The 26361-nt window shown below is 42.0% G+C and overlaps 2 protein-coding genes across 4 annotated transcripts in view; both read right to left on the bottom strand.

The window, feature by feature from the left end:
- Positions 1-8278, bottom strand: part of LOC6600415 (tyramine beta-hydroxylase) — a 30590-nt gene extending 22312 nt beyond the window's left edge. The window contains exons 1-2 of one of the 3 annotated variants that reach the window (XM_002025484.2): positions 8039-8278; positions 4899-5157 (exon numbers count right to left, since the gene is read on the bottom strand). In XM_002025484.2, coding sequence (XP_002025520.1) covers positions 4899-5064 — 166 coding nt within the window. In that variant the 5' untranslated portion in view covers positions 5065-5157; positions 8039-8278. Of the gene's footprint in view, positions 1-4898; positions 5158-5767; positions 5820-8038 lie in introns of those variants that run through there. The other 2 variants (XM_026992600.1, XM_026992599.1) reach the window with 2 other exon arrangements.
- A 10430-nt stretch (positions 8279-18708) lies between these two features.
- Positions 18709-19743, bottom strand: LOC6600416 (zinc finger protein 786). The gene is made up of 4 exons (XM_002025485.2): positions 19660-19743; positions 19080-19600; positions 18874-19008; positions 18709-18821 (listed from the first exon to the last, which is right to left on the bottom strand). The coding sequence occupies exons 1-4, from the start codon at positions 19741-19743 to the stop codon at positions 18710-18712; spliced, it is 852 nt and encodes a 283-aa protein (XP_002025521.2). The 3' UTR covers position 18709.
- Positions 19744-26361: the final 6618 nt, after the last annotated feature.

Below are 26361 nucleotides of genomic sequence, written 5' to 3'. Positions count from 1 at the left end.
GACCTGGCAGAGATGCAAGCGATAAGAAAGGTAATAACTTTTAAAATCGCTTTCGGCTACCCCCAAAAATTGCGATAGTAGGCAAGAGCGGGGCAACGGGAGCGGCAAAGTTCTTCTTTTGGGAAATCATCATCCCATTATGCTCAAGCTAGATTAGATAACTGCCGTGTAATATTCCCCGTCTCTAATATGGGCTCGAAACGGAAGCAATGGAAAATGACTAATGGACCAAATTTCCCCTCGCCCCTAACCAGGCACAGAACCGCTGGTATCCATTGCATTTATATGGAATGTGCGAAATAATATTGAGTATTCTGTACAGATAATAAAGTATTAGATAAATTTGTACATATATGTGTATGTGTGTATTCGTTTGGAGGTATACGAATAGGGGATCTACTATACCCGACAATATTCGATTCTCAAATTTTCATAGCATACTTTTTAGGGCAAACTATGTATGGATTAAAATAAGTGATCCCACGAGAACAGATGAGGAGCCTGACACTTTGCTCCAGACTCCATGGCATGCTCTGGCCTCGCAGAGAACAGAAGGAATTTATTTATGTACATAAATGACTAGCATCTAGAGCAGAGCCGATCTACAGTGTCCGTCCGTCTTTCTATAAGGACGCACTCTGTGCACTCTCTATAGTGATGTTTATTTGTTATCGGCTTGGATAGTTGCAATTAGCTGGTTTTCATCTTAATGTAAGAAGAAAAAAACCCACGCACATCTGAGTATCGGGTATCTTCCAGTCGACACTTCGAGTGCGGCGTTCTCAGATATTTTCTTTTTCATTGTTGCCAGAAATCTCAGTCTCAGCACGGGGCTTGTCACCGTCACCGTCACCATCTCCATCTCCATCCCCATCCCCTTTCCCCTTTCCTTTTTTCGGCGCAAGTCGCACAATTGCTGGAGAGTCAGCTTAGTGCCAAGCAGTCTCCAAACAACAGTTATAGCTATAACAGCAGCAGCCAATGCGAGAGCACGAGAGCACTTTGCACACAACAAAAAAGTCCACAAACAATAGCAACAACTAAATCAACACTAAAAGAGAGCACAAGAGCTGCAAAAGTAAAAACAACACCACCAACAACAAGAGCTAAAGTCAAGCACACAGCAACAAAAACAACGAGAGAAAACAAAGGGACAGCAGCAGCAACAGCAACAGCGACAGAGCAACAGCAGCAGAGAGTGGGAGAGCGAGTGAACGGGAGAGGGCAGAGGAGAGAGGGCAGACAGCAAGCAGTAGCGGGACTGCAACTGAGGCCATACTAAATACAACAAAAAACAATAGCGCAAAGGAAAAGAGATATAAAACTAAAAACAAGACGAAAGGGCTAGCTTCGGGTCCGAAGGTTTTGATACCCTTACAAGTGAATTGTTCTTTTGCTTAGCTACATGGCACATTATGTCGATGCTTCGATCCTCCCAATAGAAGCCCCAATTTCCTCCCAAGCATGCATTAAATGGAGCAAAAGGAATGGCAAATACACTGGCTATTCAGGCTAAGAACTGAATAGCACCTGGGATCTGCATCTGCTGAAATCATCATACCCTCTGCTAGGGTATACCTACGTTAGAGTTAAGCTCTAACAAAGGCACATCCTGCGGTGAGAGAGAGAAAGAGACAGTGCACGTGGGGGAGCAGCTAAAAGCGAGCTGCTAAACGCTCGTAAAGCTTTCAATTAAAATTAATAAAAATTTACGCGAATTAAATAAACACAGACCAGCACATGCCAGCACATACGAGCAGAGCAACCAGGTCAGGACGGGTCAGAGACCAGGCTGAAGACGGGTCAGAGGCCAGGCCAGGTGAAGGCGAGTAAAAAAAAAACAAAATCGTATGAAACCTGTAAATACCCTAGAAGGATCAAACGAAGCTTGGTACAAACAAATCCCCTGATAGATTCGATCTATTCCAATCAGAGATGTTACGCGAATTAGCCATAGTACTGTAAGCTATAGTACGTTCAGATACCAGCCTTTTCAAAATACAGATTGGTTTACGGAATGACAACACGCACGTTCTCGGCTGTGAAGCAGCGAATCAATGCATATGGTTCTCTCGTTATGCACGCTCTCGCTTTGAACCAGCGAATCAATGCTATGGTTCTCTCGCTACGATCAGTTACCGTTTGGTTTCAGTATTCACTAGTCGCTACTAGTGGTATCCCTTCTCGGTTACACTTAAAACATCTACAAATCGGTTCTGTTGTTAAGCTTAACGTTATCCTTCAGCATAGTCTGTCCATTGGTCGGCTATGAGGGGGAATCTTCAATGCATACTTTTCACATGGGGAGCTAACCTATCTATAAGACCTTCCAAAAAGTATCTATACTAATCGATTAGGTTGAAGCCATGAAGGTGCATCACAATGCTTGCTTGGACGTTGAATTGATTTCATAATGATTTCATTATGTACTTGCGTCGCACAATTCTCTTCTAGTGCTGACAGCCTCGGCAACGGAATAAGAGGGAAGCACCGATATCCGATTCCGGATAATTTTTACGTTTAACCGGAAATTCACATTTGGGATGTGGCATGGGTCAGTCGCCGTCATTCGCCGCCTGTTCGCACACGCACTCGCACTCGCACACATCGTAGCCCCACGCCCCCCTACCGGTTTATGTAGCTGTCTGTTGCGGTCCGGGGAGTGCATGGCATATAAACACTGAGTGGAGGTGGAACCAGGAGCTGCCTGGAACTGTCCACTGGATTAAATAAATTGAATTGCTTGGCAACACATGGCCCCGGCCATTTAGCAGGAAGCCGGAGCTGAAGCGGCACGGAGCGTGATAGTGATAAGGATAGTCCCCCAAGTCGAGGGAGTTGGAGAACTAAATAAAGGGGGAGGCGAAAGGAGACAGCACCGACCAGCAAGGGGCACAGCCCACTTGAGCCTGCCAATCGGAAAACGCCCAAAACGGAGAAGTGATTCTTTTCCGTTCCCCATCCTATTCGGGTTCTGTTAGTTCTTATAGATTCATGAAGCTCCTCCATCGATGGTAAACAAGTTGAGAGGCCCTTGCACTAATCAGACACTTATGTCGGATTTGGGACCGCACTGGCAATGGCACTAGCACTGACACTGGTAGGGGTGTCCTGCCTCCTTTGTACACCCGTGCATACACACATACATAGGTACATAAACTCGTATCGGAAGCAAGAAGCAAAAAGAATGAGCAGGACAACAAAGGAAGGCAAATTATTTTTCTTATTCGAATGTTTACGGTTCGCATTCAAATTTTGTTTTATTGACTGTCTATGGCACATATTGTATACCCAACACATGAACATATGTATGAACGTCTGTATGCCCGATACATACATATCAAATATAGAGTTACATTTGTACATATCTATCTGGTAAGAGCATGTATGTACATATGTTGTGGATGTTGTGGATATACTCCTGTGTGTATTTTTTGCAAATGTGGAGTAATAGTCCTGATGGTCCAAGTGGAATTTTTGTCTTTTTTATGATTCATGAATGCTCTTTGCTGGTGTCCTCGGACCAATGAACTGTTATCAAATTTCTGGCATAGCTTGAGCATCAATTTGGACTTGTTGCCATCGAGTGGCCATTGTGTGGCCTTCCAGAGTGTGCTCGCCATCGATTGAAAATAGACAAATATCCAGTCAACAATCATGGCTTTAATACACACCATACGAGCGTCTTCGTGTTATAAAAATCATTTACAAACAGTTAAGTATTTTTGATCAGTGATCTCCAATCATTATTCGTTCTCAGTGATACCAGTATTTCGTATTTCGACAGCTCCAGCTGTCTCTAAACGTCACAAGATAAGGTTTTTTTTTTTTTTTTTTTCCACAATTACTCAAAATAAATATTTTTTGATCCTGCATCGATTATGCTTGTAATCCCCATTAGTCGAGTTAGTACCAATTAGAGATGTTTTTGTTTTGAAATGTGTTCTTGCGTTAGTATCTTTGATCATCAATTGCTGTTGCCGAATTCGATCGCCTCTATCGACTCAATTCCTGGTGCTTATTCCGATGGCATTTAGATACTGAACCAACACCCCCGCACACCTGCTCAGGATTCCCCTGCTCAACGCCCTCCTTCGAAGGAACGAAGCAGCCAACGAAGCAGCCAGCCAGCCAGCCAGCCAGCCAGCCAGCCAGCCTGTCAGCGCACAAATGGCGCCACAAATGTTTTGCCCTTTTTGCCCAATGGAAGGATACATTTGTAACTTCTATTGATTTTTAATGCACGCTTCTGCTGTCCTCCCTCGTTCAGCTCCGTTCCGTTCCGTTCTGTTCTGTTCTGTTGGCTGCCAAGGCGTCGTCCGTGCTCAGGACAAGCCACCAAGCCATGAACTTTATGGGGAGGCCACGGAGACCCCAGACCTCAGACCCCAGATCCTAGACTCTGTCTCAGACTTAACCCCTTCATGGGGATGTGGGTGATGGTGCCAGTGCCGGTGCCGGTAAATGTGGGTGTGTGCCTGCGAATTTTAATGCTTGTAGCAAGGAAACAAACAAATATGTTACAGTCGAGGGAGCTGTCCGCAAATCCGCCATCCTTGGCGATGGCAATGCCACTGCTCCACTTGATAGCTTAATGCCCTACGCATGCTTCCACATACACACACACATACAGTACTAGACACATACTCGATTGCCCATCAACAAAAACAAACAAATGGACACACACATGGACAGATAGACTGACAATAAACAAGAGGGGCGAGCAACGAGCCGAAGGAGGACTCTGCATATTGGAGATGGCCGCGTGAGGTTTGAGAGCTAATTTTGAGAAACGTATGATCTTTTCGCGAAAAATATGATCCTTTAAAGCGCGGCAGGCGGTGCAACCGGTTCACAAATGATTTCCTACGTTTGTGTTCAGAGCGTGTTCTACTTACGGTTCGAGAAGGCGCTCAGGGGCCGCGTTAGGAGCGTCAGCATCAGGAGGAGCAGCATCACTAGCTCCATTGGCGGCGACTGTACCTGCTGCAGTTTATTCTTTTGTTGATGCGGCTCCTGCCGAGGATGGCAAACGCCTTGTTGACTATTCAGATGCAGCGGCATTTTAAATGGATTACTTGACAAGCTGATCGGCGCTCCCCTATTGGTAATCGCTTGCTTGTCCTCAATCGCCTAGCGTCTGTCGCCCTGGAATTGCTGCAATGGGTAGAGTAGGTGGTGTTTTTAGCAATATTTATAGACAAACCCGATTTGTTTGGATAACAAATCAGTGCAGTGTGCACAACAGGAAAAAAGAAAAAAAAAAAAAAATAACTCATTCCAAGTAAAATTTACATTTAAATCAGACAATCGACACATTCGAGCGGCAGCGGCAGCGGCAGCAGCAACAACACAGTTTTAAGTACATAATAAATGTTTACACGTCCGTTGTATTGACATGACAAATTTATTTGTCAGAATCCAGGGTGTGAAAGAGGCAGAGATGGCGGGGACATGGATATGGATACTGAAGCGAGATGGCAATGGAGGGTTTCATCAAAGTTTCATTGCCTCCCGCTGCCGCTGCCACTGCCACTGCCACTGCCACCGCAGCTTCCGATGCCAATGGCAAATTTTTCGGCCTCGACTGCATTAAGAATTTCGTGTGGCATACTTTGCAGCGCCGTCTCGTTTTACGACCTGCCACACACACACACACACTGCTCTCGTACACCCGTCAACTTATGCCGAAAAAGTTTTCAACGTGCCAGCATCACAGCCACTACGTGTGACAACGATGCCGACAATGACAGCCACAAAAACTCACTTTCTCTCACTCCCGGCAGGGCCACAGACCGGGAGAAAGTCTCTCCTTTTGCCCCTCAGAAATCGGGGTACATTACGGTAGATTTGTCAGGCATAAATTGCATTAATCAGTTTGCGGCTCTCTTACACAACGAAGTCAACTTTACGGAGGGGAAATTACAATGAAATCACGATTGTTTCATCTTAAAAGTACGAGAATAATACAATATATGTATCTTTGAATGAAAACTTCTCAACAAGTTTTAATAGATGCATTATTATTTAAGAGGTGTATCATTTTTCAGGTACTTGGTGTTACCCAAAGACTTAGCTCAAATAAAACATTTCTCTTTTTTATTTATCTTTCTACTTATAAAGCAAACGAGTCTTATTCAGGTCACTTACATCATTATAATTAATTAAGGCATTTTTTAAAGGCTGTTTTACGCACGGAACTCTTTAAGGAACACGTCTTTCGGACAAGAAAAATAAAAGCATAAACAATTTCGATGAGACCCATACAATCAGCAACTAAGGTTTCTCCAAAAATATCTTGATCTTGAGATAAGAGACCATACATAGGAACTAGCCGAAGATGTAGAGTGTTTGGTCTCTGTAATTAAACTATTAATCAGATGTGGTATACTTTTTCACATGAATGCGCGACCACCATTCCGATCCAAAAGTTGAATCATTTTGTTAGGGATCGACGGGGTCCTACTCTACTCGCAATCCGTCTACTTGGGGCACAAGTTAAGCAATCCTCGAGGCATTAACTCTGTCCACCGCTACCGCCGCTACCTCTACCGCTACCCTTGCGGTTGGTTAGACCAAATTGAAAACGAATTAGAAGGAAACTTCCAGCGCTTTACGCCAAAAGTTTTCGCCCTGTGCCACACGGAAAAATACTTTTGGAAAGTACTTAAATATTTTCAAAGGAAAACTTGGATATTTTCCTTGTTGTTTGTGTTCTTTGCTTCTGATTGTGTTTTATCTCTGTCATAGAGAATGCAATTTCCATTTTGATAAGTTCGTTTCTAAGTCGTGAAACGCTGCAATTTGGGGCTAATGTGCTTTCCAGTAAAAGTGTCTGTCTAACAGTGTCTGATACTTTAACCCCGTTTGCTGAATTCAATTGTTGAAACATATTTCTATTTCGTATTACTTTTTAGCTCACTTTTCAATCAAATGTTGGGCGAATAAAGACCGATTCAGCTGAATATAAAAAGTATATACTTAAAGGATATATGTAAATGTGTAAAGTTCCTTAAAGGCATGTTAACCAAGAATCCTATAAAGGTAAAAGCTCAAGCTCATATCTTTCACATCATCTGTAAAGTACGTATGCAATATCACCTGCTATAATAAAGCCCATATAATAAAACCATAATATGGGGCTCGTAGAAAAATGGTATTACGAAATACATACAGACATCTTAATACCCAATGAACATTTTTGAAAATTTCGGAACAAGATATTGTCTGGCCTGCAGATAGAAAACTTTTAGATTGAATGACAAACTTTTCACCATTCTATGATGTACTTCAGTCATCGCAATTGAGCGAGTATGTGTATTGATATTGCTGACCCTTGATGGGAAAATTCATCTGTCGATAGAGTTCCTGAAGTCGGGTCATTTCGTTTGAATTTGGTATGAAGTTTTTCTAAAATTATCTTTGATCTACAAACAATATGTGGAAATGCATTGAGTTTTTAGTCTTTCGTCTCGATTTCGGGGGCGTGTGAAATTTTCAATGTCCGACTGACTCCACATGGATGGAAGGCGCAGGTGTCGCTACTGTGGAACATAATTATTTTTGATGAGATAATGATGTTGAAGGGCAGTGAATTGGCGCTGATAATGCAGACTTTTATATTGATATCACGAACTGCACTAAATCATCAGTTAAGTGATTTTATTATGCCATTTTGGGAATGGTTGGTCTCTTACGAGGCACGGCACAGCCTCTTACGAACATCAGAATATGGAGTTTTGAAGGGCAATGTGTCGGCAGCACCTGAGGCCATTTTATCGAGGCCTCAGGATATGTACTAACTGTAATGGAGATGTACCAGCAAGAGCAGAGCAAAACTTTAAGTCGCGCGACTTGCGACGGAAATGCAACACTTTTCGCTTACACATCCGTTTTGCAAATTTTTGTTTGTTTTGGTTATTTTTGTTCGTGTTTTTCTTGTTCGTCGTCTACTTTATGCACTGTTTGAACAACTAGAAAAAAAGGAGCAAAAAAACGGAAGGAGAGTGGCAGTGGGACCGGGGAACACAGGAATTACCAACATCAACACAAACACAAAGAAAGCGCCAGCCGGATTTATAATGGAGAACTAACAGCTTACGAATCGCGCGCGACTTTTGTCGTTGGCGTTTTTTTTTTTTTGGTTCTGTTTTTGTTTTCGCCTCCTTTCTTCCTTCGCGTTGGTTTTGTTTTTGCGCGCGCTTTTTCAAACGACGCGTCTTGCGGTGAGTGCCTCGGTGCCGTCTGTGGTGCGGTCTCCGCTTTGCCCAGAGAGTTGTGCGCGTCCTACGCCAGCCGAACGCAGAATGCTGGTGGCGGCGGGCCAAGCAACGGCTTTTATACGCGAACAAAGGGGCTTCGGCTCCAGTTGGGGACTCGGCTCAGCACTCGTTTAGCATATGTCCGATGCCATCGACACACAGGCGGCATCAATGGAATGGCGTGTATCCGTTGGAAGTATATTGAGATAAGGTCGGACAGTCCCTTATAAGGCAGCCAAGCTCGGATAAGTTTTCGAACAATGCTCGGATGCCTCACCTTCAGTTCAATATACCCTTGGCGTCTGAGCGTGTGAGCGGGTGTGGTATTCGGAGTGGGTATGCGAGAGTGTGCTGGCATATTTGCTTTATGAATGTGTTTACCCGAAAACTTTAGCGGGAGGGAGGGAGATGCTGCGTGCGAAAGTGCCAACACTCGCATTAATGACAGCAACAACTTCAACTGCGACTACAACAGCCACCGCCACAGCCACAGCCACAGCAATGCCTACAATTTGAATTGTAAGCCAGCCAACAGCTCAATTAACTGTCTGTCCGGTTGGGAATGGGAATGGGGGTGGTGTTGGGTGTGGTGTTGGGGGTGGTGTTGGGGGCTTCCTCTACAGTGCGCCCCGAGTGCCCCTGTGTGTGTTCGTGTTTGACTTTCTCATACGCATAATATCCATTATTTTGGCAATTACAAGGATATAACGGCAATTGCATATGCTTAATATTATTTAAACCGTAAGTGTGGCATGTCTCTTGCCATCCCCGTCAACCCTGCCCATACTCGCATTCGCATTCGAACTCGTCCTTTCCCCCCACTGCGTGTCAGGTAAATGCAAATATGAAAAATGCATTGCAATGCTTGCATTGTCAGTGCCTCAATTATTCATGCAACCCTGCAAATTCCTGTGTACATGTCAGTGTCTGTGCCACTGCGTTGGTGTGTGCTCTTGTAAAATACTCGTGAAATGAGCAGCAGGTAATTTACATGTAAACAGGTTAAGGGATAAAGTTCATCACATGTAAATGGATATGTCTGATTAATGGCAAACATAAACGGTAGAAACAAACCCCAATGCTCATACATACATATGTACATTTGTATGTGCATACACACACATACATATATGATTGTGTATTCCTGAGAGCAGGTCGGTAATTCCAAGGCACGGAACACCTCTTACAGAGGGCATTATTAACTTGCAACACATGCATATGCACATACAGATATAGCATATTTATTTTATTGAATTATTTCAGCTAAAAGAATCACGCCTGAAGGTGGTCTGGCTAGTCTTCGTGTTTCCATACGTGCACTCTATATAATTTAGAAGTACAAGTAATTACACCATGTAGCAGCCAGAACGAGTCACAACGGGACGCTGTGTACAATACCTGGTAATCAGTCAGTATACATACATTCCTACATATGTATGTATGTATGTATATACAGAAAGGTAATCTTATGATTTATTAACTTACACAATATATTTTATACGTAATCCCACGTAAATGCCGATATTTGTTTCGTAGTCGATGACTCATTCTATCTCTCTCTCTCTCTCTCTCCCTCTGGCTTTTCCTTTCGCAGTTTGCAAAGGGCCAAATTGATTAGTGGGTTAATGCGGGAAGGGGGGTTGATTGTGGTAGGACAAGGACAAAGCAGACTCTACTTCTTGCATTTGTCATCAGACATTTGTCGCAAATGCATTACCTTGCATATTGCTCCGGGCAAAATGCGATTCAATTAGTCTATTCCAATTATGGAAGGACCCTTCCAAATAGACACCTATATCAATTCATCAGAATGCCTCTTAGACAAACGAAAACTCCAGAAACCATGGATCTGATGATACCTGATAACCGATAAGTGGAAGTCACATGTTCTAGACGACCAGTCTAGTCGAATCCCATCTACTTGAACTTTCAACACAGCTGCGAAAAGCTGCTCTCACTATCAATCAGTCATTTTTGTCTCATAAAGTTGGATTATTTGGGCTACAAAAAATAAATGGGGTACTCTTCAGGTGCATCCCGATAAAGTTCATGCAGTTGCAGATCACGCTAGCCTTCGCTGGTTTATGGACCAATCTAATCTAAGTCGTAAGACGCTTAGTCTTCAGGGTAGTGTTTCAATATATAACTCAAAATGTTGTAGCGGATGCCCTAACCCGTTCCTTTTGCCAGAGAAGGATCTTCATTCGGAGGCCCTTTAGTTACGTCTTCTATGAGATAAAATAAACGCTTGTAATATACATATATCGATACGTATTTGAAAATATCAAGGTGAATATATATAATATTTCGTGCAGATTTTGTTAATGTCAGCTCGGACCAAATTGCTTGCCAAATAGCGTGATCAGGTCAGTCCACGATCAGCCAAACTCTGCGCATCGTGGATTCAGGAAATGCGTGGATCGAATTCGGCGTCTCACAGTGAGGCCTTCGCCCATTTCAGCTTGCTAAATTAAAGTTCTGCGCGAAATACAAAATGTAGATATCTTCATGAAATAAACATTACTTAAAAGGAAAATCTTTCAAAATTAGGCCTGCACAATTACACGCTGAAAAGTTGAACTTTATTCCGGAGCATATTTGCCTGTATAAAAAGTTTTTTTGTAATTTAATAGGTAATCGAATCTAATAAAAAAAAAAAAAAAACAATTCATATTATAAACCTTTGTCTATTTTTGTATTTTTGTAAAATATTTGTTATTATTATTGTAAGAGATGGAGAGAGATAACTAACTAAGGTGGTTTAGAGCTGGCTGCAGGGCCTTGGCCTTGGGCTATGTTGTTGGACATTGCTATTGATGGTGGTGGTGTATTGACAAATGTTGTGAATTAACCTAATAATAACTAGTTGATTGAGTAGTTTATACATTTATTGGATACATGGCTTTGGCTATCTTATTATGCATTATTGTATTTAAAGGAGCTTTTAGAGTTTGTGGTACATGTTGGATATTTTAAGGAAGAGTACGATTTTTTGTATGTTGTTTGGGTTAAGGTTTTTAAGGAGATCTGTCGGGTGAGAGCTGGACATGAATTAAGTAGGTAGCGTTGTTATTTTGGCGAAAAGAGCAGGATGGTGGTTGGTTACGGTTAAGCTAATGTTGAATAAGCCGAAGTTAATTTTTAACTGATCCAGCCTGCTAAACTTTTGGTGGCAGGAGCCAAAGTAATTTTTGTAAAATAGTCATCCACATTTCAAGTATTATCCAACAAATTAAATGTCTTTAAAGAATAACTATTTGTGGATTTTTTGTACATTAAATTTCCAGTAGATACAATATATGGATGTACGGATGTAGTATATGGATCTAACTTTTCCGTTATTTTCTCGAGATATTTTTTGTACCTGCTCTTTGAATATTCCTTTACCTACGGTTGAAAGGGCGTTTTGTGCTTCTTAACCATTTGGCTTTTGAATCGATTTAACTAACGAAACGTCACACGAAAATTGGTCAATACATGATTTGGTTTGGCGGGTTTTTTTGGCCGTTTGTCTTGCGAGGTTGTCAATTAAGCGGTTCCGATTTTGAAAGCTCTTCAAAATTCTCCATCAGATGCGTATATTCATATTATCCAAGGCGTTCAACAAATTCTTTGATTTTTGCCACCTTTTTTCGGCTCAGGCCCTACTGTCCTCCGACTCAATGACACACAAAATTAAACACCAAAAATATTTCTATTGCTATTTGTTGTTTGTTGCTGAAGTCCTTGAATCGGAATTCAGAATATTTGGAATAAAAACGATTAATTTGTAAAAAAAAATAATTCCTACCAATTAAATATTTAAACCAGATTTAAGACTGTTCATATCCAGAGAAGAATGGAGATAAACCATTAAACACATGAATACACCCTGTACAAAAAAGTCAACTTTTTGTTTTTTTTTTTTTTTTCCTTTCCAGACAAGCGATCAATGGATCCAAATCACATTCAATTCATTTGCCATCTGTGCCTACTCATGGCCTTGTAGATGCAGTGCCCCACTGCACAAGGGCTGTGCCGTGCCACCAAGTGTTCCACACCTCTGCTTGCCACGAGGTGCTTTTTCTGCTACGCTTGTAGAAGTCTTCTACCTCATCTGGATGGAATACGACTTGGAGGAGAGGCAGCAGTCAATTGAAAAATTGGATGCTGCGCTTTCTCGAAAGCGGGTCGTCCCAATACACCAAATCGTAGAAGCATCGACAGCTCGTGGGTCTATTGCGAGGCATTCCCAAGCTACCATCTACACTTCGCACTTCGGACAGCTCAAGTGACAGACCTCAAAGCTGTTCCTGTAGGGTCTTCAGCGAGGCCTTTATAAAAAGTCGCAGCTACAGATCTTGGGACAGGTAACTCCAGTGTCCTGCCCTTGCAGCGCGCGATCCTACCCAGCGAATCTGAGTCCCAACCACATGAATATGCAATTACTTACTCGTCCATAACGTTATTTATACAAAAGATTCATTAATAAAGGCACATTATAAGTAATGGTATCAGAAGCTTACTTCGCGAATGGACCAATAGATTCTTTGGAGTTAAAATTACATGCTCATTTGAGTGTGGTAAAGACTAATATGTCTCTTCAGCACAGTAGCAAGGGTGAAAGACATGTCACAAGTTGGGCAGACAAACGCCGCCTGCCTTGTATGGGTTCTGCAAGATACAACAAACTCAGTACTAGCCTCCAATCGTTTCGAACTCTTACCTCTCATGACGGATGGTGTTTCCCTTAGTTGAAAACGCTCGGTCACAGTATGAACACTTGCATGATGTCTCCGCCGTGTGCGATCGCATGTGGCAACTGAGCGCAAGGGGGCTTACAAAGGTTTGCTCGCAAAATCTAGAGGAAATCGTTGATCGATCATTATATGAAATTGAATAAACAGCATTCGAATTTCAGTTCATACGTACTTGCATTTGAGCTTATTCATTGTGCAGCTTCGTCGCTGGAGGATTTTCTTGGGCAAAAGATGGCGTTTGTCAGATTGAGCGGCATTTTTGGAGGTTAGACGAGTGGATCGGGGGGATCTGAAGGTGGAGCGCTCGGCCAATTGTTTTGGAGCCTTGATAATATTTTCGGTAAGACTGCTCTTCTTCTTTTCGTGTCCCGAGTCCTTTTGCAGACTCGTAATCAGCGAATCAGCAACCTGCGCCGTCTCATAGGCGTCAGTTCCGTCGAAACCAGTTTTACCGCCTAGCTCATTTTCCAGACTACTAATCAGGGAGTCGGCATCCTGCGCTTTCACCTCTGAATTGGATGTTTCGCCAGGAGTTTTGTCGTCTGTTGGCAGATCGTTTTCCGGCAGTCCCGCGCGTTGTTGCAGCAATTCCTTCTGAGTCTCGAGGGCGCGTGCTCGGAATATGACTGCGCGATTCAGAGATTCTGCACAAGAAGCACATATGCAGCTGGGTACGCGCGGATCCTTTTTCAGCTGCGTTTCATATGGAAATCAGTGAAATCATATTTTGTTACTTATTAGATGCAACTTACCGCTAGGTTGTTCGTCACCAAATTGAAGTTCAACAACAGTTTGGCGTTCTGCTTCTGGAACAGGTTCCTGCCTTTGGTGTTATACATGGCAGACCCACAAGCTCGGCATTGATTATTCATCCTTATATTTGGTGAACGTGCACTATTCAAAGTTTAATACTAATTTGCTTATACGAACACACGGCTGCCTAACTTCAGGGTTGATTGAGAAAAACATCGATAGCTGTATCGATAATATCGACGCGCGAAACTGCACAATTATTTTGTAAATACAAATGGCATTTGCCGTCGCTCTCGCCATCGCCAAGATATGCGCAAATAGATTGTAAATTATAGGGAAATGGCGAGTCTCGATCATGCTCTCGTTGAATACGGACGCGTCCCAACATCGCTGTGAAAGACTGTGCAAAAGCAATAAAAACGGACAAGCCCACTACAGTGGCAACAATAAACAACAACTCTATCGTCTAACTTGTGCGAAAACTATTAGGCGCGCGACCCAAATCTACCTGTCACTAAAATGGAATAACGTTCATCAAAGTCCCTTGTTAAAGACTCTCGGAAGGTTCACAAAACAATGTCCAAAACCATGCCCACAGCCAACTGCTAACCCTCATGTTCCCTGGCAGGACAGCGGAGCTCCTGTAGCTGGAAGTATCCCAAAAAGAAAACCCCACTCAACTGAATGCAGTCCACCAAGTGGTCAAAACCCTACTTCTTCAAATTACTTGTCCTCCTGCTACCTTATGGACAAGCTCTCAGTTCCGCTCTTTATTATCTAGTTTTGATCCAAAATACATTGCAGCTGGGGACTGGAATGCGAACCACCAATGGTGGGGAAACCCTCGCTCCTGCCCTAGAGGCCGCGAAATCACATATAACTAGGCCACAACTATATAATCTCAAGTGGAGCCAACATTCATGCCACTGGCAAGGCCCTAGTGCCCTGGATTTCGCTATCTACAAAGGCGTTCCCCATAGATTCCTGCACGTACAAGCGAACTTCGACCTTCCTTCCGATCACTTACCGCTTCTCATTGAAATGCGCTCATCCCCTGTCGACTCATCCAGGAAGCAGCTCTCTCTGCAGAACCACCTTGTGCGTAGCAGGAGAAGATTAAGGAAAGCTTACATTAGAGCTCACGACCCAGACATTAAAGCTCAGATGCACAGAGCAAGCAGAAACTTTCAAAAGGCCCTCGCTGATCAAAACAGAGCCGTTACAACCGAAAGTGGCCAGGTCAATCTCTGGAAACTCTTCTCTCCCGTGGCATCAAGAGGCAGCCACTGTGCAGCTTTCCTATAAGAAACGACAACGGTACCTGGGTTAAGTCTGACTTGGAAAAAGCAGAAGCGTTCGCTAGAAATATGGAGACTAGATTCACTCCAGCCGATGTAGCACCTCAGGATCACACGCGAGCAGTCTCCTGGTACTCAGAAGCGCCCCTACAGATGTCGATACCAACCCTGCCAGTTTCGCCCGCTGAAGCGGAAATAAAAGCCCTTCTGAACAATAAAGCTCCTGGGCACGACTTAATAGATACCCGCATCGCAAAACTGCTTCCACGCGAGGGAATTATGTATCTAGTTGGACTTTACAATGGAAGTGTGCACTGATTGTGATGATACTAAAGGCAGGTAAACCAACGTCAGCCCTGGAGTCATACAGACCAATAAGCCTACTGCCAGTTTTCTCAAAGATATTCGAAAGAGTGGTGGCAGAAAGCTGCGTCAAGGAAGCTATGCCACAACACCAATTCGGTTTCAGAAGACATCACGTGACCCCGGAACAAGTTCACAGAGTGGCCCAACACATACTCCACGGTTATGAAACCAAGCAATATTGTTCAGGGGTGTTTCTCGACGTAAAACAAGCTTTTGACAAAGTCTGGCACAAGGGACTTTTATACAAACTAAAGATTCTACTACCCGCCCCACAGTATTCAGTCATAAAATCATTTCTTCGAGAAAGAACGTTTATTGTCACAAGCTGGAGTTCCGCAAGGCAGCGTTCTTGGGCCAATCCTGTACACATTATTTACATGTGACATGCCGTTACCTCACGACAACCCAAGCAACTTCCTGGTCGCCACTTACGGTGATGATACTGCTATTCTCTGCTACCTCGGTGTCCACTTTGATAAAAGCCTGACCTGGGGACCACACAGCAGAGCTACAGTCATCAAATGTCAAAACAAACTTAAAAAGTTGCAATGGCTCATCAACTCAAAAAGTAAGCTTCCCCTACGCAATAAAGTCTTGTTGTACAAGGCAATGATAATCCCTATACGGACATACGCCATTCAAGTCTGGGGATGTGCACTGAAGACGCATCTGAATAAAATCAGAGTCATGCAAGCTAAGGCTCTAAGGGCGATGACAGGTGCCCCGTGGTTTGTTCGGACCGCAATGCTTGAAAAAAGATCTCCTCATCCCAAAAGTTGGCGATCAAATTAACCATCACAGCAGCCGATACAACGACAGGCTCATTAACCATCCAAATGAAGCAGCTAGAGGATTACTGCACCCACAAATCCCACGTAGGGTTTCAATATTTAACTCAAAATGTTGTAGTGGATGCCCTAACCCGTTCCTTTTGCCAGAGAAGGATCTTCATTCGGAGGCCCTTTAGTTACGTCTTCTATGAGATAAAATAAACGCTTGTAATATACATATATCGATACGTATTTGAAAATATCAAGGTGAATATATATAATATTTCGTGCAGATTTTGTTAATGTCAGCTCGGCCCAAATTGCTTGCCAAATAGCGTGATCAGGTCAGTCCACGATCAGCCAAACTCTGCGCATCGTGGATTCAGGAAATGCGTGGATCGAATTCGGCGTCTCACAGTGAGGCCTTCGCCCATTTCAGCTTGCTAAATTAAAGTTCTGCGCGAAATACAAAATGTAGATATCTTCATGAAATAAACATTACTTAAAAGGAAAATCTTTCAAAATTAGGCCTGCACAATTACACGCTGAAAAGTTGAACTTTATTCCGGAGCATATTTGCCTGTATAAAAAGTTTTTTTGTAATTTAATAGGTAATCGAATCTAATAAAAAAAAAAAAAAAACAATTCATATTATAAACCTTTGTCTATTTTTGTATTTTTGTAAAATTATTGTTATTATTATTGTAAGAGATGGAGAGAGATAACTAACAAAGGTGGTTTAGAGCTGGCTGCAGGGCCTTGGCCTTGGGCTATGTTGTTGGACATTGCTATTGATGGTGGTGGTGTATTGACAAATGTTGTGAATTAACCTAATAATAACTAGTTGATTGAGTAGTTTATACATTTATTGGATACATGGCTTTGGCTATCTTATTATGCATTATTGTATTTAAAGGAGCTTTTAGAGTTTGTGGTACATGTTGGATATTTTAAGGAAGAGTACGATTTTTTGTATGTTGTTTGGGTTAAGGTTTTTAAGGAGATCTGTCGGGTGAGAGCTGGACATGAATTAAGTAGGTAGCGTTGTTATTTTGGCGAAAAGAGCAGGATGGTGGTTGGTTACGGTTAAGCTAATGTTGAATAAGCCGAAGTTAATTTTTAACTGATCCAGCCTGCTAAACTTTTGGTGGCAGGAGCCAAAGTAATTTTTGTAAAATAGTCATCCACATTTCAAGTATTATCCAACAAATTAAATGTCTTTAAAGAATAACTATTTGTGGATTTTTGTACCTGCTCTTTGAATATTCCTTTACCTACGGTTGAAAGGGCGTTTTGTGCTTCTTAACCATTTGTCTTTTGAATCGATTTAACTGACGAAACGTCACACGAAAATCGGTCAATACATGATTTGGTTTGGCGTGTTTATTTGGCCGTTTGTCTTGCGAGGTTGTCAATTAAGCGGTTCCGATTTTGAAAGCTCTTCAAAATTCTCCATCAGATGCGTATATTCATATTATCCAAGGCACTCAACAAATTGTTTGATTTTTGCCACCTTTTTTCGGCTCAGGCCCTACTGTCCTCCGACTCAATGACACACAAAATTAAATACCAAAAATATTTCTATTGCTATTTGTTGTTTGTTACTGAAGTCCTTGCATCGGAATTCAGAATATTTGGAATAAAAACGATTAATTTGGTTAAAAAATATAAAATAAAAATAAGAATAAAAAATTCCTACCAATTAAATATTTAAACCAGATTTAAGACTGTTCATATCCAGAGAAGAATGGAGATAAACCATTAAACACATGAATACACCCTGTACAAAAAAGTCAACTTAAATTTAACACTTGATCAATATCTATTATCTAGTCTCTGTTCCTTTCCAGACAAGCTATCAATGGACCCAAATCACATTCAATTCATTTTCCATCTGTGCCTACACATGGCCTTGTAGATGAAGTGCCCCACTGCACAAGGGCTGTGCCGTGCCACCAAGTGTTCCACACCTCTGCTTGCCACGAGGTGCTTTTTCTGCTACGCTTGTAGAAGTCTTCTACCTCATCTGGATGGAATACGTCTTGGAAGAAAGGCAGCAGTCAATTTAAAAATTGGATGCTACGCTTTCTCGAAAGCCAGCTGGCTCTATGAGAAGATCAGGACTCACAATCGATCACCACTAGCATGGGGTCGTCCCAATACACCAAATCGTAGAAGCATCGACAGCTCGTGGGTCTATTGCGAGGCATTCCCAAGCTACCATCTACACTTCGCACTTCGGACAGCTCAAGTGACAGACCTCAAAGCTGTTCCTGTAGGGTCTTCAGCGAGGCCTTTATAAAAAGTCGCAGCTACAGATCTTGGGACAGGTAACTCCAGTGTCCTGCCCTTGCAGCGCGCGATCCTACCCAGCGAATCTGAGTCCCAACCACATGAATATGCAATTACTTACTCGTCCATAACGTTATTTATACAAAAGATTCATTAATAAAGGCACATTATAAGTAATGGTATCAGAAGCTTACTTCGCGAATGGACCAATAGATTCTTTGGAGTTAAAATTACATGCTCATTTGAGTGTGGTAAAGACTAATATGTCTCTTCAGCACAGTAGCAAGGGTGAAAGACATGTCACAAGTTGGGCAGACAAACGCCGCCTGCCTTGTATGGGTTCTGCAAGATACAACAAACTCAGTACTAGCCTCCAATCGTTTCGAACTCTTACCTCTCATGACGGATGGTGTTTCCCTTAGTTGAAAACGCTCGGTCACAGTATGAACACTTGCATGATGTCTCCGCCGTGTGCGATCGCATGTGGCAACTGAGCCCAAAGGGGCTTACAAAGGTTTGCTCGCAAAATCTAGAGGAAATCGTTGATCGATCATTAAATGAAATTGAATAAACAGCATTCGAATTTCAGTTCATACGTACTTGCATTTGAGCTTATTCATTGTGCAGCTTCGTCGCTTGAGGATTTTCTTGGGCAAAAGATGGCGTTTGTCAGATTGAGCGGCATTTTTGGAGGTTAGACGAGTGGATCGGGGGGATCTGAAGGTGGAGCGCTCGGCCAATTGTTTTGGAGCCTTGATAATATTTTCGGTAAGACTGCTCTTCTTCTTTTCGTGTCCCGAGTCCTTTTGCAGACTCGTAATCAGCGAATCAGCAACCTGCGCCGTCTCATAGGCGTCAGTTCCGTCGAAACCAGTTTTACCGCCTAGCTCATTTTCCAGACTACTAATCAGGGAGTCGGCATCCTGCGCTTTCACCTCTGAATTGGATGTTTCGCCAGGAGTTTTGTCGTCTGTTGGCAGATCGTTTTCCGGCAGTCCCGCGCGTTGTTGCAGCAATTCCTTCTGAGTCTCGAGGGCGCGTGCTCGGAATATGACTGCGCGATTCAGAGATTCTGCACAAGAAGCACATATGCAGCTGGGTACGCGCGGATCCTTTTTCAGCTGCGTTTCATATGGAAATCAGTGAAATCATATTTTGTTACTTATTAGATGCAACTTACCGAGTTGTTAGTCAACAAATTGATGTTCAACAACAAATTGGCGTTCTGCTTCTGGAACAGGTTCCTGCCTTTGGTGTTATACATGGCAGACCCACAAGCTCGGCATTGATTATTCATCCTTATATTTGGTGAACGTGCACTATTCAAAGTTTAATACTAATTTGCTTATACGAACACACGTCTGCCTAACTTCAGGGTTGATTGAGAAAAACATCGATAGCTGTATCGATAATATCGACGCGCGAAACTGCACAATTATTTTGTAAATACAAATGGCATTTGCCGTCGCTCTCGCCATCGCCAAGATATGCGCAAATAGATTGTAAATTATAGGGAAATGGCGAGTCTCGATCATGCTCTCGTTGAATACGGACGCGTCCCAACATCGCTGTGAAAGACTGTGCAAAAGCAATAAAAACGGACAAGCCCACTACAGTGGCAACAATAAACAACAACTCTATCGTCTAACTTGTGCGAAAACTATTAGGCGCGCGACCCAAATCTACCTGTCACTAAAATGGAATAACGTTCATCAAAGTCCCTTGTTAAAGACTCTCGGAAGGTTCACAAAACAATGTCCAAAACCATGCCCACAGCCAACTGCTAACCCTCATGTTCCCTGGCAGGACAGCGGAGCTCCTGTAGCTGGAAGTATCCCAAAAAGAAAACCCCACTCAACTGAATGCAGTCCACCAAGTGGTCAAAACCCTACTTCTTCAAATTACTTGTCCTCCTGCTACCTTATGGACAAGCTCTCAGTTCCGCTCTTTATTATCTAGTTTTGATCCAAAATACATTGCAGCTGGGGACTGGAATGCGAACCACCAATGGTGGGGAAACCCTCGCTCCTGCCCTAGAGGCCGCGAAATCACATATAACTAGGCCACAACTATATAATCTCAAGTGGAGCCAACATTCATGCCACTGGCAAGGCCCTAGTGCCCTGGATTTCGCTATCTACAAAGGCGTTCCCCATAGATTCCTGCACGTACAAGCGAACTTCGACCTTCCTTCCGATCACTTACCGCTTCTCATTGAAATGCGCTCATCCCCTGTCGACTCATCCAGGAAGCAGCTCTCTCTGCAGAACCACCTTGTGCGTAGCAGGAGAAGATTAAGGAAAGCTTACATTAGAGCTCACGACCCAGACATTAAAGCTCAGATGCACAGAGCAAGCAGAAACTTTCAAAAGGCCCTCGCTGATCAAAACAGAGCCGTTACAACCGAAAGTGGCCAGGTCAATCTCTGGAAACTCTTCTCTCCCGTGGCATCAAGAGGCAGCCACTGTGCAGCTTTCCTATAAGAAACGACAACGGTACCTGGGTTAAGTCTGACTTGGAAAAAGCAGAAGCGTTCGCTAGAAATATGGAGACTAGATTCACTCCAGCCGATGTAGCACCTCAGGATCACACGCGAGCAGTCTCCTGGTACTCAGAAGCGCCCCTACAGATGTCGATACCAACCCTGCCAGTTTCGCCCGCTGAAGCGGAAATAAAAGCAAGGAAGCTATGCCACAACACCAATTCGGTTTCAGAAGACAGCACGTGACCCCGGAACAAGTTCACAGAGTGGCCCAACACATACTCCACGGTTATGAAACTAAGCAATATTGTTCAGGGGTGTTTCTCGACTGAAAAATTTTCTATATAACATATCGTTAAAATGTATATATAAACCTAATCATTTAACACTTAAAATATGTAGTAAGTCAGTGTAAATATTATTAATATTAGATCATAGTTTAAGTAAAGCTGATTTCTAATAATAAAAAAAAAATAAAATAAAAAAAAAATCGGGAAAAAAACCTCAGATATCATTTGAAGAAATTGAAACTAGTAGAGATAAACTCCTTTATGTTCTGTGTTTTAGTGCAGGAAACATCGGAGCGTGAAGAAGATCTCCCCATTTGTGGGGCGCAACAGTGTTCCCTGTTAGGATGTGTGCAACAAGTCCCACCAAAGCCTAAACATAGAGCCACATTATCCTACTGACCGACACAAAGCATCAATACGAGTATGTGGTCGCAGTGCAGCAAGGCCTTGTAACGGAAATAATAGTAGCAAGAATTTAAACACCAAGCTGCAGTGTTTGTGGAGACTGAGGTAGGAATGACAGTCAAGAGACTCTTGTTGGAAGTCGCAAATGCTTTTGTGAATCTCGGGATAGCCAGGGATTGCACGAAAAAAGAGTTTGATGGACATTTGAGGAAGAAACATTCATAGGTGTTACGTTAAACCACCTTCCTTTTGGAATATTATAATCTGTTCTGAATGCGAGTATATTGTAAAGCTGTTAAACATTAAATTGCTGGGTGTTCGCCCACCCCGAATTAAATTCTACAACAAATAGTAGCTAGTCTTAGTAGCTCAATTCATTCCATTTAAACAATTCAGTATTGCTTAAGAAACAAATCGAACTTTGGTATCGATGGATTAGAGATAAATTATTTACAGAGCTCCGCAGCGGTCATATATACATAGTAGGAATGCTAAAAAGGGCCGAAATGATATTGTCTTGGCAAAGGCAGATTGCTATTGTCGCAGGCACAAGATTTCTCACGTCCGCTTATTCTTAGTTAATTTTCCGCAGCTTCACTTTAGCAATTTTGGCCGATTTTCGTTCCAGGTAGTATTGGGTTCTACCGAACACGTAACGGGGTAAACATGTGATTGCTGGTAAAGCTCCCACACAGTAGCTTCCCTAGATCCATGCTGGTTTAACAGCAGTCCGGCTTAAGCTTGTCTCTTGATGGGAGCTTTCAGCAGCTACTCCCAAAGTACTTTTCTCTTATCTTCTCCCTTATCTTACATCTAGTAAAAGAGTATGAAAAGACAATACTTTAAAAGATGCTCGATGTGGTTCTACTTACAGTCACAACTGGCCACTACGCACGGCTGTGACGGGCTCGGAAGAATAAATGTGCGACTAGAGGTGTGTTTACAGGCTTTGCGTCGTCAGATATTAACAAACAAAATGTGAGTATGCTAAAGTGCCTGCAATTATTCAAATAGAACTGAATACAAGAGATAAGGTCTGCGAATTCGTTTGGGTATGGGTATGCGTCTGCGTCTGCATACTCCCTGTGTACGTATATGCAAGTGTTTTAACATTTTGTGTATTTCCTTTCTTGTTTTGTTTTTAGGGAAGAAAATAGGCGGAAGCAGAGAGTGGAGTTGCTGTCCTCGGATGGAGAAGTCATTATTATTGATAGGAAAATCGCCAATCGATTCGCAAGAATTAGAGATTTCCTAGGAGCTAATGATTGTCTGTACGTTCCGAATATAAGATCTTTTATTTTGCGGAAGGTGCTGACCTGGTCATTCTACCATAAAAATGATCCCGGGCTCAAGAGCGATAGCGAAAGCACATGGTGGTACACAGAATTCTTCAATGTGGACCAGACCATTCTATTGGAACTGATGGAGACAGCCGACTTCCTGGACATGAGGAGTCTGTTCAATGTAGCCCAGGGACTAAGGAGAAACGAGTAACTTCTATGTATGTACATAGGGGAATTGATTACAGGAGCCACGAATACAAAATAATGTAATAAATGGTGCTGAAGATAGTCATAAGTTTATTTTGTTATACCTATGCCAAAAATACACCTAACACCTAATAATTATAGTCGTATCTAGTCCTTGGCTGAGAAGGAACTGGTAAGGGAACAGCATAAAGTATTCGAGCGGTCCCTGTTTTGCAGTACTATTTCATGCCATCGGTCATGCCACCCAAAAAATGATCTAAAAGCTCCGAGAACAACAAACACCTGGCATCGGAGCAAGAGCGCCCGTACAACTGCTGGCCTGGCTGTGCCGAGAGATTTTAAAGCTCGCCCAGATCAGTACAGCTTTGTTTGATGGATCAAGCATCTTCGCTTTGATTCAGCTGAAAGTGCTCTGATATCTACCATCTGCCAGTTTTTTGTGACTATGGCATAGTATGATAGAGTGGTGTGATTTTTACAAGATTTTTGTGGGATATCTTCAAATACTAATTACCGAAATGGAGAATAGTTAAAAAAAAAATAACGGAAGTTTTTGTTTGAACAACTTGCTATATGGATATACATATGTATTATGTAGATGTCTGATCGAACCGACTTCGGCCAATGATTTGCAAATTCATAAAAGAAATCTATGAGCAACATTTCATTTGATACTTTTTAAGCTTTTCAAGGCTCATACATATGTATACATATACATACATACATAGAGATATGTACATACATATATATGTATGTAGCTGTCAGAGCATCATTTAAATCAGCTGACAGTCTGCGCATCCCAGCTGGGCTAATGCTGCCTTAAAAAAGCTCAGATCGAAATTTTGAAAGCTTCTTTAGCTCTGATCCGCTTTTGGCTCCTCCCTTTTTAGCTGTAGCAGTCGCCATTCCTCAAGACGGACCATTTTTCCAGTGACATCGATCGTATGCAAAAATAGGTATTGGTTCCTTATCTCTAAAACCTATTACAATTAGGGACCAAATTAGGAAACATTGGAAAAACAAATCTGCGTATACAAAATGTCAACCAAACACGTCTGATTGCATTGACATTTCACAAAATACAAACACATTTCTATTAAAAAAATGTAATCCCCATAAATTTCCACAAAAAGGGAATTCCCCTAATTTTTTGCTATGTACAATTGCTCTGACCAGTAAATTTGCTTGTATACATATATGTATGTATAGACATGTCTACACAAAATAACGAAATAGAAACGAATACATACATATGTACACATTTTCTTTATGCTATTTCTTGTTTTCGTCTGGTTTCTGTTGTTGTTGGTGAGCTGTGTGTGTTTTGTTGTGTTGTGTTATTTTGAACCGTGTTAAATGGAATATAACCGTTTAAAAAATTAAAATTTTTGATTTTCAAACCGTGTAAAAAAAGACCGTGTGAAAACAGAATTAGGTGTACATATGTAGTTCTTCTGTCAGGTTGAATAAAAAAACTGCTTAACGTATGAGTATTTCGTTTGTTGATATATTATATAAATCATAAATTATAAGTTGTATTAATTATTTCAATAAAATAGACTGTTCTACAGAAAATTGTATTTTTAAAACTATCTAATTTTTTTTTTTTTTATTTTTCAACCCTAACTGTAGAGATAGTTTCCGGGAAAGAAGCTTAATCCCAATCATATTAGCTCATAACTCGCCTGCGACTTTTAGAGATGTCAAAGGAATCCCAGGAATCGAGAAACATATATTATAAAAATTGCAGATGATGCAAAACGAAGATCTTTTTAACATCTTGGCATCCTCTTCCGATCTATTTATTTCATCCATGCGAGGTTCCAAAAGGAATAAGCTAGTTTTAATTATTCTTTAGAAAAGTCAAAGTTTTTATAAATTCAGCACAATGTCGATGAGTATTTTACAGATTGAAATGACTAAATCAACTTAAAAAAAATTGTTTAAACAAAACAGTGCTTTGTTCATATCCTACCACAATCAACCCACTCCCGCATTAACACACTATTCAATCTGGCCCTTTTTCGAACAGCGATTCCGAAAGATAGAGAAAGAAAGCATGACCAATTCCGGCCAATAGAGTCAGGTCAATCTAATTGAAAATATTCCGTTTTCTGGGAGAGCTCGAAAGGGAAAAAAAAATTAAGAAAGCGATTAGAAATACAAGCTTTTTCTTCGGCATTGTCAGGTGGAGAAAGACATTATCAGCAGGGTACAAAAAGTAGATATTCCCATGGTAAAGGTGCTGAGATGCAACCTTCTAATTCTGCATTTGTTTCAGTCACATAGTTTGACGGTTAAATTCTTGTTTGGTTGAGGTTTATTCTTTTGGGCTTAGGCCACGCCATAGCCCACCAAGAAGACAGCTAAAAGGGCTGCGCACAGCCAGCCACTTCCAGCTACAAAATCACGGGCCTTTGTCAACTCCTAAATTATCATATTCCTAGACTGTGGATTGGCGACGAAGGGCGGCACACGGACGTTGCTTTCATGCAACTCGATCGTTTCCAGGGCTTAGTTCCTGTGCTATCTCCGCATATTCAGAATGGTTCCCTTGCTACAAGACCTACGGCTCTTCTACAGCACGTACCCCGTGAGAAAACTTATGCCTGCGACAATAGCAATCTGCCTTTGCCAAGACAATATCACTTCGGCCCTTTTTAGCATTCCTACTAAATATGACTGCTGCGGAGCTCGAGAAGATGCTACCATGGCAAGGGTCCTCACATCCAACCTTCCAATTCTGTAAATAATTTATCTCTAATCCATCGATACCAAAGTTCAATTTTTTTCTTAAGCAATACTGAATTGTTTAAATGGAATGAATTGAACTACTAAGACTAGCTACTATTTGTTGTAGAATTTAATTCGGGGTGGGCAAACACACAGCAATTTAATGTTTAACAGCTTTACAATATACTCGAATTCAGAGCAGAGTATAATATTCCAAAAGGAAGGTGGTTTAACGTAACAGCTATGAATGTTTCATCCTCAAATGTCCATCAAACTCTTTTTTCGTGCAATCCCTGGCTATCCCGAGATTCACAAAAGCATTTGCGACTTCCAACAAGAGTCTCTTGACTGTCATTCCTACCTCAGTCTCCACAAACACTGCAGCTTGGTGTTTAAATTCTTGCTACTATTATTTCCGTTACAAGGCCTTGCTGCACTGCGACCACATACTCGTATTGATGCTTTGTGTCGGTCAGTAGGAT

The sequence above is a fragment of the Drosophila persimilis genome, unplaced genomic scaffold (genome assembly GCF_003286085.1).
Source record: "Drosophila persimilis strain 14011-0111.01,24,50 unplaced genomic scaffold, DperRS2 tig00000766-arrow-arrow-pilon, whole genome shotgun sequence".
Taxonomy (NCBI): domain Eukaryota; kingdom Metazoa; phylum Arthropoda; class Insecta; order Diptera; family Drosophilidae; genus Drosophila; species Drosophila persimilis.
The sequence above is the reverse complement of the archived record's forward strand: the minus strand, read 5'-3'. Positions and strand labels throughout refer to the sequence as shown.

What these genes read in the sequence shown, in the direction of transcription:
- LOC6600416 (XM_002025485.2), bottom strand. Translation starts at nt 19,743, where the DNA reads ATGTATAACACCAAAGGCAGGAACCTGTTCCAGAAGCAGAACGCCAAT. An exon ending in ATTTGTTGACTAACAACTCG is followed by an intron (nt 19,601 to 19,659) that starts GTAAGTTGCATC and finishes TATGAAACGCAG; the next exon opens with CTGAAAAAGGATCCGCGCGT. An exon ending in AACACCATCCGTCATGAGAG is followed by an intron (nt 18,822 to 18,873) that starts GTAAGAGTTCGA and finishes TGTATCTTGCAG; the next exon opens with AACCCATACAAGGCAGGCGG.